Source organism: Myodes glareolus, chromosome 22 (assembly GCF_982192425.1).
Source record: "Myodes glareolus chromosome 22, mMyoGla1.1, whole genome shotgun sequence".
Taxonomy (NCBI): domain Eukaryota; kingdom Metazoa; phylum Chordata; class Mammalia; order Rodentia; family Cricetidae; genus Myodes; species Myodes glareolus.
Genome location: NC_142047.1, coordinates 43,175,353 through 43,193,989, shown reverse-complemented (window position 1 = coordinate 43,193,989; position 18,637 = coordinate 43,175,353). Strand labels below are relative to the sequence as shown.

At 45.9% G+C, this 18,637-nt stretch overlaps 1 protein-coding gene across 1 annotated transcript in view; it reads left to right on the top strand.

Moving 5' to 3' along the window:
- Positions 1-589: 589 nt before the first annotated feature.
- The window catches only part of Adamts18 (ADAM metallopeptidase with thrombospondin type 1 motif 18), a 138,636-nt gene continuing 120,588 nt past the window's right edge, over positions 590-18,637 (top strand). Inside the window, exons 1-2 of the mRNA XM_087900414.1 lie at positions 590-1,048; positions 4,145-4,458. Coding sequence (XP_087756540.1) covers positions 769-1,048; positions 4,145-4,458 — 594 coding nt within the window. The 5' untranslated portion in view covers positions 590-768. The remainder of the gene's footprint in view (positions 1,049-4,144; positions 4,459-18,637) is intronic.

Below are 18,637 nucleotides of genomic sequence, written 5' to 3'. Positions count from 1 at the left end.
GCAGCTGGGTGATCTTGAGTGCACCCAAGCTTCAGGTTACACATCTCTTTATCAAAGGTCCAGGATTGCCACCTGGTCAGGGCAGGACCTGGGATGCCGCGAAAGAGAAAACTGCAGAAACTTTCCAGCGAACCCAGAGTTTCTTAGCCATCACCAGACTTTTTCCAGAAGTCACACCCCTTACCTGAGCCTCCAACTTCTCAGCTCATCTCTCTGTGCCCCTAAATTAGGATCCCAAGGCGGACCGTGAGCGCTGCCCTCCCTCTCCTGGCCATGCGTCGGTCCCTCCCTCCTCCTGACTCCCACTCGGCCTCCCCGCCCCCTCTTTCCCCTCCCTCGGAGCCCAGGCCCAGGAATCCCACGCCCTTTGCTGTACAGGAGCTCGGACGAGCCCAGGGAAGGCCCGGGTCGCCAATCATTGAGCGGAGGAGAGGCGGGCGCTAGGCTCGGGCGCGCTGGGGGAGCCAGCTAGCGCTGCTCTGCGCGAGCCGCAGACAATCACCCCGACACCGACACCGACACGCGCGCAGCAGACCCGCGAGCATCACCGACAGAGCTTCCCCGCCACGGGAGCTGCAGACCCGACTCTGGGAGACCCTGTACCCCGCAGCGCCTCAGGCCCGCGCGGCCGGAGCAGGGAGGAGGTTCCCAGGCTCCAGCGCTGCCATGTGAGCTGCAGGGGCGACTCGCACCTGGCGCCGCACCTGGGGCTCCGCGGCCCTCGGGGACAATGCGCGCCTCCAGCAGTCACCGCGTCCGCACCTGACCATGGAGTGCGCCCTCCTGTTCGCGTGCGCCCTCCGGGCAGCCGATCCCGGGCCGCCGTGGGGCCCCGCGGGACTAGGGCGTCTGGCCAAGGCAGGTGCCACGACCGAGGGGCGCGCCGCACAGCCGGGACCAGGGAGGCGCCCGACCCGCCGCGCTGCTCACACGCGGGTGTCACCTTTTTCTCTCTTGCAGGCGCTCCAGCTGTGCTGCCTCTGCTGTGCTTCGGTGGCCGTCGCCTTAGCCAGTGACAGCAGCAGCGGTGGCAGCGGATTAAATGATGGTTCGTATTTGCCCTCTCTGTACTCCACCATCCCGCAAGGGCTCCCCCCCACCCCGTCCCTCGCACTCTGTCCCCTTTGTGTTCAAGAGAGAGAAATGCTAGAAAAAGGCGCACCTCCTAACCTGGCAGGTGTGTACTGTGTGGAAAAAAAAAAAAAAAAGAAGAAAGAAAAGAAAAGGTTCCCTGGTTGGAGAAGGGAAACGTGGCAAGGTCTGTGAAGTTATCAGAAAATCAATGCCTCAAGCTGCGAGTCACATAGATGAGAAAATAATTTCCCTCCTTCACAGATGGCTTGTTAAGAAAAATAATCCGAACTTAAGTAAGAAATGAGAAAGGAAGTGGGCACCGAGTAGGGAATTGATAAAAGGCTCCTTCGTTTCCTTCCTCTCCTGGGAAAACCACAGAAACAAATTCTAGTTGAGGCTGAGAGGGGGTGAGCTCCCATTTCCCCTCCTGTCGCTTTCCCATTGTCCCTCCCTTCTCTCTTCACTGACATTGTGCCATGATGCCCAAAGACGCCTTTTAGGGGAAGACACTAGCCCTGGGTGCTTTAAGTCCTCGTTTCTGTCTTTTAAGTCCCCCAGCTTCAAAGGTCCAGAGCACACTCCATCTTTTCTCATTTATTAACTTCGCAATACTCCCAGAGAGGGAAACGCTTGCTTCAGTGTTTCCCACCAGCTGCAGGAGAACAATTCATGTTTGCCCCAGGCCCTTTAGCAAGACTTTACTGGCCAACATGGATTTCTTGGGATTATAAATTGTCATCGTTGTGGGATTGAGTTCTCTTGTTCAAGTGCAAGGGGCCATTTTGAGACTGGAAGGTGCTAGAATTATGGGCAAAGGCTTTCGGAGAATGGGTAGTGAGAGAACAGGGGACCTAGAAATACACTCTTCTGAAGTCTTCATTTTGTCCCCTCAGAGCCAGTCAGAAGCTTCTAAAACTTCCCTCCTGTTCACCAGGAGCGAATGGCCAGCGACACTTTCTGTTCCGGGCATGGCGTATAAGGACTTACTCTGTTGTTTTTGGAGACAGAGTCCAGTAGTCTAGCTACAGAGAAGATGACCTTGACCTCAGGGTCCTCCTACCCCCACCTCCCTGCTGCTGGTTTCACAGGAAAGCCCAACACACCTGGTATATCTAGTAATGAGGATTGAGCCCAGCGCCTCTTGCGTGTTTGTCAAGAACTCCGCCCACTGGGCTCCATTTCCCAGCCCCTGTAAGCACCTGAACCAACACAGCACATCAGTCTTTGCAAGGGACCTCTCACTGCCCCCTTTCCCAAACAGGACTGAATGTAACCAACAGCCTGTTATGTTCCTCTTTTGGAAACAAACTTATAGCAGGTGTTCTGGGTTGGGAGGGGACAAGGGGTCGGGAAGACTGGCTAACGCTCCCAAGTTAGAGCAGGTGGAATGTCAGATGGCTGTGCACAAGGAGGAAAGGAAGACACGGTAGGAACTGTCAGGAGCATGTGTCGGAAATGGCTGTTATGCAGTCAGGTCTGACTCTGGCAGATGGAGAAAATAAGTCTTCTCTTGCAAAAAGAAAGAACGGAAGGCTGGCTTTAATCAACAGCTACATACCTTCAGAACAACATATTAGGAATTTGTTGAGAACTAAAACGTGTCCTGCTCACTCTTAAGGGGAACAGATTTTTCCTTTTATTTTCTGAAAAATATGTCAATGATAGGGTATTTCTAGTTTAAAAGAAAGAGGGCAAAAGGAGCCATGAAAGAGCTGGCCACGCCTTAGAAGTCACACATGGTCCAGAAGGAAACAGGGCTCATTATTGTAATGTTGGGGTTTCTTTGCTAATGTGAGCCTAATCAGAATATAATTAGAATATTGTGTTTTGATCCCTACACACTGTAAAACTTCCTGATTCCTTAGCATCTCCTAAATGATGTTTCATTTTATTGTTGTTGACTGCTCAGGGAAGAATTTTTCCTCCCCCCCCCTTTCTTTTTTTTTTTTTTTAATCTTTCTTTTTTCTTTTCTCTTCTGGGAGCCAAGGACCCAAGTGACTCAAACATGCCTCTTAGTTGTTCGGAATCTTTCTAAACACTTTCCAAATTAGTCTCCCATTCTGTGTGTGCCTCGAAAGTGGAAACCCAGAACATTTTTTCTCTCTCTTTTTTTTTTCATGTGCACAGGGCATGCTCCACATCATCTTCTGGGACGATGTTTTCAACTCCAGTGGTTTGTGAAAGAAAGCAGTGTACCGACTTTCCCGCAGCAAATTGTTTCCTAGCTCTCCGCCCCCCTACACACCCCCAGATCATACAGCAATTAGTGCTGCTCAGGGGAGCCAGGGGGAAGGCATTTTTAAACATGCCTTTCCAGGTGTCCCTGATCTGCCACAACCCCTCCAACATGTCTGAGCAGTTTGAAACATCAGCCTCTGTCTAGGACGCTTCTGCAGGTTTGGAGGCCCGTTTCTGCCTCAGTTGTGCTTAGGCCTCCCTGGAAGCTGCTTGAAATAGGAAAGGAGACCCAAGCGTTGGTGTCCTGTTCTCCTGGGAAGTAGCACTGAGGGGGCGGGGAGTTGACTGCCCCTTGTTAATGAGCTGAGGGGTCATCAGAAACGGCACTTTGCGACTTATTTGTAGTGTTTCTAGCCTCAGAGCAACCTAAACAAGGCTATCAATCTCCAGAAGAAAAATACCCACTTATTAACCTTTGCAACTTTATATTGATTACTTTTTTGTCAATCATCATCATGAGCATTACATACAGATGCCCCACGGCTAATACATGAACAGTCCCTGTATTTCTTTTCATACCGAATATTGACCTTTCACCCAAATAGTTTTGAAATTTATCAAAATTGTGCTTAGCTCTTAGTTTCTGTAGCTTTTTTCTTTTTTTTAAAAAAAAAAATGGACAAGGGTTTCACCACAGCTGTAGCCTCCGTAGGAGTTTAAGGCGATAGATCCTGGTGGCACAAAACACAGTGCCCAGGAGCCCCTCTGGATTCTCTTCTGTGTTAGGTGCACGGAACAAGGATTTTTGTGAGCTTTGGGGCAGCCTGCTGGAAACTGACCCACTGGCATTTTGGGCCCTGGGTGCTGACAGCTAAATTTTTCCCATTACAGATTACGTCTTTGTCACGCCCGTCGAAGTGGATTCGGGCGGGTCATATATCTCACACGACATTTTGCACAACAGGAGAAGGCGATCGGCGCACGGTGCCAGCAGCTCCCTGCACTACCGCTTTTCAGCATTTGGACAGGATCTACACTTAGAGCTTAAGCCCTCGGCCATTTTGAGCAGTCACTTTACAGTCCAGGTACTTGGAAAGGACGGCGCTTCCGAGACTCGGGAACCCGAGGCGCAGCAGTGTTTGTATCAGGGATTTATCAGGAATGACAGCTCGTCCTCTGTTGCTGTTTCTACGTGTGCCGGCTTGGTAAGTCCGCCCCGGTCTAACGGAGCTCACACTTTTCCCGTTTTGTGTAACTTGAATGAACAGATGTCAGCAGCACTAAGCTCTCTTCCAACCAGCTCCACACATTCACACTGTCAGCTTTGATACGTATAATATTCTCAATTGAATTAATCTGCTCCCTGCAAAAAAGAAAGAAAGAAAGAAAGAAAATATAATAGAAGTTTAACGAGCATTTAGAACTTCCTTTTGATGTTTAATGGCCTGGGCCCTTTCATTCTCCATGTTTGAGACGATCCCCAAGGAAATTAATTTGATGGATGCCATTCGCTTTGCAAAGTCTTGGGAGACCAGGAATTCTATAAATCTAACAGGCTGCATGGTGTCTCCATTGCTTTGAAAGGGGGGAAAAAACTGCATTTCAAATCTAAAACTGCCTTCAGCAGCCGGAGTTAACCTGCCTTCAACCTGACGGAATGGGGGGAAGGGGACTTTGGTTCTTCTTTGAAAAATCTGTTGGTGCTGCATTGCTAGCGGGGACGGCATCCTTTTAAAATGTGGGGTGGTGTGTGGGGACCAGCGGGATAAAATGCAGTACCCGGGGAGGCAGGCCTTTCCAAAGCACTTGGGGCAAACATGATTTCCTTTCTGTATAATCTTTCTGTGTCAAACACCAGGCCAAGAATATCCATGTAAATGATACTCAGAATCCAATCAAGTAGACAAGGCAGTGAATGACACCCTAGGCTTTCATTTCGTGTCGCCATGGAGAAATGTCTCAAGCTGACAGCAGAGCTGGTACTGGAGACACATGGTGCTTGTGCTGTGGCATGGCCGGAAGAAGGAAAATGTGAGAAAGCCCAGTTGGGAGTTAGCTGGTGATGTCCATGTGGGATGCAGCTTGGCTGAGCCAGGGATGTGGTTTGGGGAGTGGACAGGGAGTGGATGAGGGCTCCCCTATTCTTCACTGCTTAAGACTTTCCAGTTAAATCTTTTTTCAAAGTGTTGTCCTGACATCCTGCCAAAACCATAACCACAGTCACTATACTCTTTAGTGTATTTAAATTACAAAATAAAACAATGAGTTAGCAATTCCCAGCTAACCTAGATTCATCTGAATGATGGCTGGCTCAACAATTCCCTGTGTGTTGAGACGTGGTTATGCACACGTGTGCTCACCCATGCATGGATGTGTCTTAGTTTTCATTCTTTGTTGTCTTGCGGTAAGTCTTCTGCTGGTTTCTCACATTCTCCTTGTGTTTCCTGTAGAAGGAGTGGCGGGCTGCTTTCTCGCCTGGATCCCAGCTAGCTTATCCCCGAAATAATTACATGGAAACTGTATTCTTTTAAACACTACCTGGCCCATTGTCTTCAGCCTCTTATTAGCCAACTCTCTTATATTAATTAACCCATTTCTAATAATCTGTATATCACCACGAGGTCGTGGCTTATCGGGAAGATTCTAACCCACCTCTGTCTTGGAGAGGAGAGCCATGGCATCTGTCTCAGAGAGGAGAGTCATGGTGTCTGCCTCACTGCCTTCTTCCTCCCAGCATTCTGTTCTGTTTACTCCGCCTACCTAATTTTCTGCCCTATCAAAGGGCCAAGGCAGTTTCTTTATTAACCAATGAAAGTAACACATAGACAGATGACCCTCCTCCATCAGTTTCCTACTCTCTGCCTGTTCCAGTTTCCAAAAGTCCTCAAGAGTCGCTCAATACACCACAGAGCCTTAGACCCTCTCATTCCAAACACTCACAATTAACAGCAGTAAGCCCAGGCTCCCATTATCAAACCAGCACTGACTAGTGGGCTCTCCTTGTACCTTACTTTCCCCATCTCCAAAACTGGGACTGTGTCCTCTGAGTCAGCTCAGTAGGTAAAGATGCTTGCTGCCAAACTTCATGACCTGAGTTCAATCCCTGGGAAACATTTAATGGAAGAAGAAAGCCAACTCCTCTGACCTTGCATTCATGCATGCAGTGGCACACACAAACTAACACACATATACCATCCATACAAAATAAATAAAACTTTTAAATGTCATGAAAATCCTAGTAACTGGAGAGATTTCATCCCAGACATGTAGAGAGGAACTGTTTCATGTGTGAAGTCCTCCTTTAGTCTCTAGCTTTCCTCATTCTTACAACACGCAGCCTCCATGTTCAGCCCTCGGAATTCTGCTCTTTGTGGGAGGTCGGAATTCTGATCAGTTATCTCAAGAACAGACATCAGGGGCTGGAGAGATGGCTCAGCGGTTAAGAGCATTGCCTGCTCTTCCAAAGGTCCTGAGTTCAATCCCCGGCAACCACATGGTGGCTCACAACCATCTGTAATGAGATCTGGCGCCCTCTTCTGGCCTGCAGGCATACACACAGACAGAATATTGTATACATAATAAACAAAATATTTTAAAAAAAAAAAGAACAGACATCAGGTGATCTTATCTAGTGAAGAGGTTCACTTTGGAACTGGAAACAGATTATCATCTATGGCAGAAGAATGAAATGGGCTAAAGTTTTCCAACCTTTACATGGTGCAGCTGGCACTGAGGTCTGCCCTGTGGAAGGAAGGCGTAGCTTGTCCCTGCCTTTCAACAAGTCAGGTGTATAGAAGTAGTTATCGTGACCTCCTTGGACCTTGGTTGGCTCTCATTAGCTGTGTGGGATGACTTCTGCGATCGTTACAATCTATAGGCATCTGACTCTGATGATCTAATTTGTTGACCCTGGTAGAGCCTATGAGGTAAGAGGTATAGAGCAATCAAATTTATTTATCCTAAGTTTGCTGCCATCCCTTTCCCCCACCGAATACCGGTGCAATTCTTAAACTCCCAATAATAAGAAGCAAAATGAGAGAGGATGGAACTCACTGGCATGTGGTGACCCGGATCCATACTAATTTTGTGAGCTGTGTGGAAGGGTAATGTCTGCATAGGAATGCTAAAATGTACATACAGAAAAACACACAAAAAAATGATAAAGCTTGATTAATGTTGACAAAGTTAACATCCATAGTTGTGAGCCTAGATCAAACAGGACATTATTAGTGTCCCAAGAAGGTCATCGGTTGCTCCTGCCATCTTTACTGCCCACATGGGGTAACCATTTTGCCCTAACCAATTGTGCGAGTTATTTATGCTTATTGAAAATTGTTCCCTAAGTAGAATCACAATGTACTTCCTCATATGAGGGTCCCATAATGGCTTGTTTGTTTGTTTTTGCTGTTGTTCTCATTCTGCGGAATAGAGTAAGGTTGCTGTGTCTGGGGAGGCATAGGTGAAAGCCTCAGCAGGTCCTGTGAATCATCTCTTTGAAATGGCTGTGCTTAATGGTATGTGGTAAAGTTCTGGCTGCTTCCTCCTTGCCAACACTTGACAATATCTGCCTTTTCCGTCTTAGTAAATTTGCAGGTGTGAAATTGGATACTAATTGGCATCTTTCTGATGGTTAATGGATGAAGGATCACCTTTAACCTTATTGGCTATTTAGATGCCTTCTTTAATGTTCTCTTTACTATATAAAGATAAGTATAAATAGTGGTGTGTGCTCCTTTCTCAGTAGATAGAAACAAGGATTCTAAGGGGAACACCCTTACTAGCTCAGCATCCTCCTTACTGTAACTATCAAACTCTGACATCATCTCGTTGGTTTTGAAAAAACAAGTCATGTGAAATCCTCTAAAGGTACCACACTGAGGAGGCAGTGAGAGATGAGGATCAAAGAGACTGGTCATCTCTTCCCTCTTCCTATAGATACTGGTAAGCATCTTTGGTCAAGAGGGAGTCTCATACCCCTTAGGAGGTTAGTTGTCAGCTGCAGTGATGGATTCAGAACATCGTAGATGATCCAAACATTCAGCAGATGGACTTGAGTCTAATAGGCTTGTTGGAGCGACTAGTCAGAAGGTTAGCATGCCAGAGGATAAAGCAGTTCTTCATCCATTGGTCCAGATACCAGTAGGAGATAGATGACACGGTGAGATGAAATGCCTTCGTGTAAAGGTTCTGTCTGGGGTTTCTTTAAGAGTGGGGCTAGACCGTTGGCTTCAGGATCCCTTTAGATGTGATGGACATCTCCCAGTGTGCTTGCAGAATGTATTAGGAAAGTAATCAGTCACTTTTAAGTGATCTGGCAAAATGCCAGGAGGAAAGCTGGCTTCTACCTAGACTGTTAGGGAAACCTCAGAAGAAAACACGAAGGGCAGTAAGATTATAGGACTGAAATACCTATATTCTTCTTGTAGGCAGGAAGGTAGGCACACACACTCCAGCTGGAATTTCTCCAGCAGGGGATTTCCCTGAATAATTCAAAATTACCCAGTGCTTAAAATACTTCTAATACTTTCTCGGAATGTACAGTTGCCATGCCAACAGAATTCACTTTAAGCAGTTCCGGGGGCTGTCCCTTACTTTCCGTAACTCACAAAGCAAGAGCCAGTGAATCCTGCCTGCCACTAAGTTTGCAGGTGATCCTTGGCTTTGAATTCTGAATGTCTGTTCTGGGTCACCCCTGCCCATTCCACCTGGTGACCTTAAACTTGGTGAGTGCATTCGGAATTGCAGCCTTTGTCACAGAACCACGGGGTTACATATTAACCTCGCCTGTAGCTGCCTGCCACATATGTCGTTTCTATGCTACAGAGCTCACCCCTCTACCGACTCCAGGGATGAGAAAGCAGGTCGTGACCTTGGGTAAGCTGAGGCTGTTGGAAGGAAGACTCACCTTGCTGTGAAACTGTGACATACTTTGGCTGTTCACCAATGTTCTTTAATTCCATTTTCTGCCAGACCATATCTTTCTTCAAAGATTTTACTGTTTAAAAATATTCTGCTTTAGGGATTTTTTTTCTTTTTTTAAGTGACTTTGCGTCATATGAACCACTTGATGAGCTTTGTCTGACATTCTAAAAATTCGGGTTCCTTTTCTTCATACTGGAATTTGGCCCCAGAAAGGTACAATTTTTTTGAATGATTCTGGTGTATTTTAGTAGTTGAAAGTGGGTTATCATGAACACTTGTGTCTGAGGATGTATGGGAAAGCTACAGTAACTCACGGATTCTGTCACCCAGCAGCTGTTTATCGCTTCTGTCCTGGCAGACACCACTCTCTGCTCACAGAGGACAAAGCTGTGAATGAGGACATAGACACCATTGAACACTGACAGACGTATCTAAGCTTTCATTTAAAAGCAAGGTTTATTTTTACTTTATGTGTACTGAGTTTGCGCCTGCATACACGTATGTGCATTGTATATATGCGGTGCCCAAAGGGGACAGATCATGTTGGCTCCCCTAGAACAGGAATTAATTACAGGCGGTTGTGAGCCGCAGTGTGGGTGCTGGGAATGACACCCAGCTTCGGTTTAGTAGTAGCAAGTCCTTTTAAGAGCTGCCTGTTGCGGAGCCATCTTTCCAGGCTAGGGTCTAATGTTTTGGCATTATTATAGGAGATTGTCACCTACAAAGTCCATGCCTGACATGTAATCCAGTTACACACACACACACACACACACACACACACACACACACACACAAAACAACCTAATGTATTAAGTAAATTTGGATTTGTAGCTATGCTTGGCTACAAATAGCCCATGGGCTGTGGATTAGACACACCTGCAAGAGAAACAGCACCAGGGCTCTTAGACCTAACCATTCCCTTCTTAGTCTGAACTAAGCTGTGGTTCAGGAGAGCTCAAGAGCAAAGAGCCCACAAGCTCTATCTTCAGAAAAGGGAGAGGCTGGGCAGGGTAGTACCAGACACCATCCCTCAGCACTACTGTGTGCTCCGGCGTGTCAATGAGTCAGGACGTCCTAAGTCATGAACAATTCTCTAATTCTCTTTAAACTTGGACTTTCTCCAGCATGTTAGGTCATGGGTTTCTTTCCCTCTTTGAAGAACGTCCCTGCATAGGTTCACGGTGACAAGACAGCCAGGAGCACAGTGCTGTCCCCAATTCTGTTATTGCATCCTAAATGTGACAAAACCCTCTAAGGATAAGAGTTTTATGGTCACTGGGCTGGAAGAGAGCTAAGTACCCAGGCTGTCCACACATTCACTACGTAGCTGAGGATGACCGTGAGCGTTGGATCCTCTTGCTCCTGCTTCCGGAGTTCTGCAATACCAGGAGACACCACTGTGTCTGGTTTTTGTGTAGTGTTAGGGATTAAGCTCAGGGCTTTGTGCATGGAAGGCAGGTAGGTACACTCTATCAGCTGAGCATTATATCCAGGGCCATTTTGCCTCTCTTTGCATAAACCCCATGTGCTCCAGTGTGTGTGTGTGTGTGTGTGTGTGTGTGTGTGTGTGTGTGAGAGAGAGAGAGAGAGAGAGAGAGAGAGAGAGAGAGAGAATGTCTCTCAAGGCTCATGCTGTACGTAACTGTTACATCCTATGTAACTGAGGATGACCTTGAAGTTCTGATCCTCCTGACCTCCTATGCCATCATAATGGCTTTATATGAGACTGGGGATTGGACCTAGGACTTTGTGTGGACTAAGCACTCTATTAACTGGGTTTAAGGCCCTGGCCACTTCTTATCTTTTAATACACTAACCTGCATTTTCAATCTCCATAAGACGGAGTCGATACTGGCCTGACATCTAACTCCGTTAAAACTCTACTTCTGGTTGACATCGTATTCCAGGGTCCCTGTTTCAGTGTAAACAACAATTGCTAGACCTAAAGTTGTTTTGCACTTTATTGGTACCTGATATGTCTGAGAACCATGGTATGTTCTAGTTGGAGAAATATATTTTTGCTTAAACTCAACCTAGATCAACCTAGATCAAACTCTATTCTTCACATGGCTACCAAGTGGAAACACACACACACACACACACACACACACGCACGCACGCACGCACGCACGCACGCACGCGCAGTCTCTGACCTTGTGGGTGTACTCAGTTCTACAGGGCAAGAGTCTGCTGACTTTTGATAATCTGCACAAAGACCAGCTGACCACAAGGGAAAAACGCTTTTCTGTTGCCATTGAACCTTCTGGCTGGTGTTGGCTCGTTGTCCTGGCTCCCCATTGTATCCGAGGCTCCCAGCAGAGTGGGTACCATAACCAAGGCTGCCTCAAGAATCCCTTCCAGCCTGGATTCCTGGTGCAGCATCCAACTTTGTCGTTTGCTTTCCTTTGCTTTCTCTTTACTTTGTCTGCTCTGTGGCTAGCTGCCCTGATGTCCCATTGTGTCTGTTCTTTGGTGGTGGCCTTTGCAGCCTGTGACTGCTGCAGTGGCCATTCTCAGGAGAGCTTGGGTCCCTGCAAGGAGCTTTCGAAGCCATTGGATTTGAATAGGCGGTAGGGAGCTTTGATGTCTCCTTTTCAAAAGTATTTTATAACTCAGAAAGCTGTCACTGGGTTGTCTGTCGCTGGTCACTGCCTGCCGCGTCATCTTTAGAAAGACGCTTTCCATTCATAAAAGGGCTGAAGTTAAATGCCCTTAGCCTGTGGCTCTGCTGCTTTGTGGGGCCTTGTTAGCTAGCCGGGGTTGTTGAATTACATCTACCCCCTTGGAACGTCATGGTCACTTGAGAGGATCATGTGAAATTACAGATTAGGCTGGATTGTATTTACATGTTTTTTAATATAGGCTGACCCAAATCAAAGATGTTTTCTTAGGCTATTATTCAATTCATCAAGGGTAAAAAGACCCTTTTATTTTCTTGGCTTCTTTCCTCTGCATTCTCCTAAGACATGATTTGTGAAGAGAATTATTTGCTTTTAACAAGGCTTTGAGCAAAAGGCCAAACCAAATTAAAAAAAATTTTTTTTTATCCCAAAGACCACAGTTCTTGCCAGGGAGCTGGACTCCAAAGTAGCCAAGGCAAGCCTGAGGGGTCTCTCACGAGAGCTGGAAGGGCCCAGCCTCGCTCTGTGGTACCTGCCTGTCATAACATGGCCACTAAGCACCATTCCCTCTGGGTGATTCTGTTGGCCATACTTGACTCCAGGGTCCTGGGCTAGGCATCCTGACATTCTGATCATCCTGGCATCCTGGGCATCCTGACCATCCTGGCATCCCAGGCTTGCTTCCTGAGACCCCATGTTTCTCTTGTGTTCCCTGGAAATGCCCGCTGGCAGAGGGTGAGGGAGACCCCTGGTGAGCACTGAACTTGTCACGCAGTAGCGACTCTCTGCTTGATTGTTGACTTTGAACTAGGAGGTGGTCTGGCCAGGAAATGGCCATTGAACTCTTTTCCCCCTGTCCTGAAGCCTTTCCAGGCAGGCCTGTCAGAACAGGAAAAGAATTTCTTTGGGGTTGGCAGCCCTCTTAGTGTGAAGGCTGGGGATCTTGTGGGGAGAGGAAGCATTTTATCAAGTAAGAAAGAATAAAAGGAGGAGGATGACTAAGGTCGGGATGAGGAGGAGGAAGGAGATCAACACATCGATCATAGATTTCTGTCTTCAGACCCGGAGCCGGCTCTTCCCTTCACTACCTGCACAGCAGTGAGGTACATTGCTCACCCACTGTGGGCTTGACTTCTTCACTGTAAGTTGAGGGTCTGTTTATGACCTCACTCGTGGGACTCACAAATATTTGGTCACAAGAAACACCCTGTATGAGTGTCCAGTCCCCCCTGGATGATCAAGTTCCCTAACCTAAAAATCAGATTGTTTCAGATCCCAAAATTTCTGAATGCCAGCATGAGATCCCACTTCAGTACAAAAGTCAGAAGTTACCAGGCAGCACCCACTGAAGCTATTTTTGAGACTTGTTTATTTTATTCAGCTTGAGCACCCAGGTTATATACAGAGCCTGTTAATTATTTGGAAGTAGGGCCTGAACTGTTGTCTTTACTTTTCCATATCTTTTTGAAGTACCTGGTTAAAAAAAGAATGAGAGAGAAAATGGTCACTTTCGATCTTAAATGCTAATGTGTTGACGTGCACCTAAATATTACAAAAGCCTACTGTTTGCTATGTCTTCCCTTCCACAGCCTGAGTACAAGGACTTTTGTGAATGAATGTTTGTCATAATAATCATGCAGTAATTACTAGAACAAGTGATGTATGCCTTATCTGAATTGCTTGGGACTGCAGCGGTTAGGACATTTTATCTCAAACTACATATATTGATGTATATGATATAATATATCATCTATATCGTGTGTGTGTGTGTGTGTGTGTGTGTGTGTGTGTGTGTGTGTGTGTGTTGTGTGAGAGAGGCCTGCTTTTGGTCCTGGCCACCCGGCTAGCTTAACCCCTGAAATAATTACACAGAAACTGTATTAATTAAACACTGCCTGGCCCATTAGCACTAGCCTCTTATTGGCTAACTCTCACATCTTGATTAACCCATTTCTATTAAATCTGTGTATCACCACGTGACTGTAGCGTTCCAGCAAGATTCTAACCTCCGTCTATCTCAGGCAGGAGATTCATGGTGTCTGCCTGTCTGTCCTTCCAACATTTCCTTGGGTTCCTGACTTATTCATCTCACTGACTTATCCATCCCTAATGCCCCAGATGTGTCACGGCTAAGAACAAGTGTGTGGGGGGTCTAGACTTTATTTGCCTTCACCTGCCTATAAGACTTGGGGCTTCATTGAATTAATGGCTCTGTTCATCAAAACAAGAACAAAACAAAACTCCTTTTTTTGTTGTGTGTTTGTAGGTGAGTTAATGCACAGACGATCTAGGATGATGCAGAGGAAGCAAAGGCTTGGCAGTTACTACTTTGAAACTCTTCATCAACTCAACTCCTTTGTACCCTGCCTGTGCTATGACTTTATTGTGTGGGGGAGGGAGGCAGCTGTTTTCACTGGCATTTGTATTGAGGTACCCTAGTCATGACGGTAGTAGTTAGATTTTTTTTTTTAAAAAAAAAGTGCCTGCCTTTGGAGTCCTTTTATTTTTAAAATTTTGATTATTTTCACCCCTCCCCTAACTCCTTCAAAGATCCACCTCTGCTCTCTTCCCACCCAGCCTAGTGTCCTCTTACACAGACAGCCATCCAGTCCAATTTGTGCTGCTCCAATACTCTTAGGTGTGGTGCCATCCCCTTGAATGTGAGCAACCTCCCATGGGTCACATACTTAGCAGGTCTCAGTTGTCCTTCACTTAGCAGCTGTCGGTTGCCAGTAGCTTCTCAGCTAGAAGTGGGACTCATGCTCACCTCTGTCCTCCACCTTGGTGATTTGTCTGGCTGGAGCTTCATGCTGCCACGACTGTTGTGGGTTCAAACATATAACTGTCCTGTTGTGTCCAGGAAGCATCATTCCGTCCCTCCGGTTCTTTCTAGCCTCTTCTTTGGAGATGACCCCTAAGCCTTGGTTCATACGCTTATATCTGTCCTGATTTTTTATTTTGTTTCGATTTTTGCTCTTGCTATAAAAATATGCATATATCCACAAGTGCCTCAGTTACATTGAGAGCTGTGTTTTATTGAGAGCAAGGTTAGGGCAGAGAGCCCCCTTCCTTATGAAATATGGCATATCAGATACAGGATACTAGTTATGGCCAGAGATTTATATGCTTTTACTGGCATGTGCCACCAAGTGTCATTGTCATTATAACCTTAACTGTCCAATGTGCAAAGCTGTTGAGAACTTACTTCAGTTTTACATGGGTCCAAGACAGTGGCTTCAAAGAGTCCCCTCCAGCAGAACATGTGTGCTGGAAAACTGCATGGCTTCCCACCATGAGCAATAAACAATTCAAGAGAAAATGGCACTGATTAAATCTTGAAGTCCAAATATAAACAGGCCTAATGATAGTACTACACATTAGGGCTTTCATGACCAAAAATATTTGTTTGGAGTTCATACACAACACTGTCTACAAACCCACGAGTTTGGTTACATCAAGTTACTCCCAGGAAAGTTTGTTCCCATGGTTTTCTTAGCCAGTTATAGAGCAGAATATACTCAAATGCCTGAAGAGAGGCCTGGTGAGTGTTCTGCCTGGATAGTGTGGCCACCTCTCCTGGAGGGATGCCTTTGAAGTATCTAAGGGTTTTACTTTCAGTAGGATTCTTTTGATTGCTTATTCATGCCACTCAACTTTGAACTACTTGATCTGCCTCTTCTCCCAGTGTCAGTCAAGGGGGCATGTCTTCTGATATAAATTAGAAGTGGACATCACTAATGTATGAGGAGCCAGCAATGCGCGTTCCCTGCTTTGAGGGACAGCACTTGAAAGAGATTGAGATAAACTGGTGAAGGGGTTTGTGTCTGCCCGCTTGCCAGGTTATATAATACAGTAGCCAGTGACCTAAGGTCATCCTGTGAGCCTATAGTTCCTCGTCCACATTTTGTATTTTAGTTTACTACTTCCAGGAGGCATGTGCAGAGTAACTCAACATTGACTTCTCTACAAGCAGATATGACCACAAATCCTTTTCTATTGTGGATAGGTCTGGGTTTTCTTTATGCGTGTCAAAGATAGGACTGAAGTTAAATATTGCTTACATGCCCTCTCATGTTGCAGTATGTGAATACCCATTTCGGAAGCTTCTTAGGAGGTCTGGGTTTTGCAGCCTCTGTTTTGCAGTAAAACTCATTGGCATAGGATCCACTTCTTGGAAAAGACTTCTTTTTGTGTGTAGGACAAATACAAATTGGTGCTCAATATTAGATGTGTAACACCACTATTTATGACTAAAGTCTAGAACAGTCAGTTGATTTTAGTCCAGACAGCTGGGAAATCATGGATGCTCATGTTCAGATCCCAGCCCAGACCCACAGAAACAGAAAGTTTAAAGATGAGACCAAGACATGAGTGTCTTTTAAAGATTTCTCAGGTAGTCCTGAAGCAAAGCCAAGCTTGAAAGCCTGTGGGCTAGGTAAAGAACATGGACTTTGGACACATCAGCCTCCCAGAAACGGCTCACATAACAACCTAAGACGGCAGACTGGCGTTAAAATGCTGGGAGATTTAGAAGTCCGGCTCGATCTCTCTATCGCTGGTGGTGCGATTTTGAGGAAATGGTCCTTCTGGATAACATTTGAGTCTTAAAATTTTTATCTTGTGTTAAAGATGTTGGGGAGGAAGGCCACACCCTGCACATGTGAGGGTCGGTCGGAGGAAAACCTCAAGCGCTGGACCTCGGTTTCCACCTTGAAACTGGAGTTCTCGTTTTTCATTGCCTCCTACAGCAGGCTGTCTGTTCCTCAAGCTTCCGGGGATTCTCCAGTCTCAGCTTCCTATTTGGTAATAAAAGGGATTGCAGACACGTGCTGTTGTACTGGCTGTGTGTGGTCTAGGGAACTCAACTCAAGCTTTCATGCCTTCCCCACTCAACCAGCCCTAACATTTGATTTTTAAAATAACCTCAGACTCACAGGAACTTACAGAAATGCTACATGGAAATGCTGGGGGTGGGGATAGCTGAACAATCTGGGAATATAGATTACTTACCTGCAAAGTAGCGACTTTGAAGCAAAAGAGAGCTGCCATATTAAAGAGCAAAGTCTAGGATGACATGGCCTCTGTTGTTGAAGTTCCTTCTCCCAGCGGTGTGCTCTATCACTGGATCTAGATGCTACAAGTCTAAGATGTCGCAGATGGAAGGTTCCAAATCAATCAGCCTTTACATGGGATCATTCCAGGAAGATCTAACCTTGTCAAACAAGCCCTTTGATTCTGGGTCTAGTTTGTAGGCAGATTTCACTGGGGCTCAGAGGAAGAGGGCCTTAAAACATGAGAGAGTCTCACTTGCCAGTTCTGGATATGGAAGGGGCCATGTCAGAAGGTAGTCAGCCTCCAGGGCCAATGTAGTCTTTGACTGATAAATGGAAAGCAAATAGAGACTCATGTCTGTTCCCCAAAGGAATTGAGTTCTGCCTACAGTTTGAAGAGGCTGGAAGTAGATTTCTTTACAGAACAAAAGAATATGGATGGAACATCCTGCACTTTGGACTGGAAGTGCTTTGAGTTAGTGATAGAGTAGCCACAAGCTCATTCTTTGCCATCATTTTTGAGCAACAGTAGAATGCAAATGTAGAAGTCTCTGGGGCTCATTCTGGGGCAGGCTTTAGGCACAAAGGAAATCCCTTGCCTTTTCAGGTTCATGGTCATCTTGGACCATCTGCCATCTGTAACCGTGTGTTACAGGTGAGATAGCATGTATGATGGTTGGTCTAGAATGATTGTCAGCCTGATGAAATTTAGGATTATCTGGGAGACACGCTACTGGGTGTGCTGAGAGGGAGTTCCAGTCAGGATCACCTGAGCAGGGAAGACCCACCATCAAAGTGGATGATGTTGTCCATTGGTGGCCTAGAAGTAGTAAGTCTGGGAGAAAACTGTGTATCTGCCTGTTCTCTATCCTCCACTGATAGCAGACAGGCCTTCTTGGTCAGTCTTCTAAAATGGACACAGCACCAATGACTCCCTAGGGATCTTGGCTTTCAGTGAAGATTCAGGAGTATGGAAGCACCTGGTTTCATCGAGCAAGTTCTGAGTTCTGTTGCTCAGAAAGCAGATAGCTGTTGTTGAACTACTCATTCCCTATAGTGTAAATCAATCTAATGGTCCATTTTTGTCATATGCACACATCCCATTGGTTCTGTTCTCCAGGGACTCCACTTAAAAACCATGGATCTAAGTGAAGCAGCCAGTTTCCTTATATACTTGTTTAAACTGCCTGGGGAATTGTGTTAGTATAGATTCTCAATGATACTATTGGTATTAGGATGGCTAATGTTTTCTTTAGGAAGGAATATATATGCTTCACAGGGCACCCAGGAACATTCCAGGCCTTTGCCTATTAAGCATCATTAGCATCCTCAATTGTGTCAGCCCAAAATGTCTCATAACCAAGAGACTCCTGTGGGTAATACTTTGATACAGCGCTAACATACAATGACTTTGTTAAGAAAATAGATTCATGTGGAATTGGATTTTTGGAGTGTGCATGCTATTAATTTCAGCTAGATTAACACTTTCAGGCAGTTTGAGAATCCATCACCCAAGATACTTGATACCATACATGTTGCAGATTTTTAAATTTTTTGTTTGTTCATTTGTTTTGTATCAGAATACTTGCATCGACTTTACTGGCTAAGCACCTCTAGCCTCCAAATCCAAAACTCAAATTTGATACATTTTTGAGCATCATGATCATGCTTTAAAAGTTTGATTGTGAAACCGGTACCACGTCTGCCTTTGGAGGGTGTAGCTGCTGAGGTTTATGGATAGTGCAGCGGAGTGGGGCTAGGGGTCGGTCGATACTGCATAGACAATACAG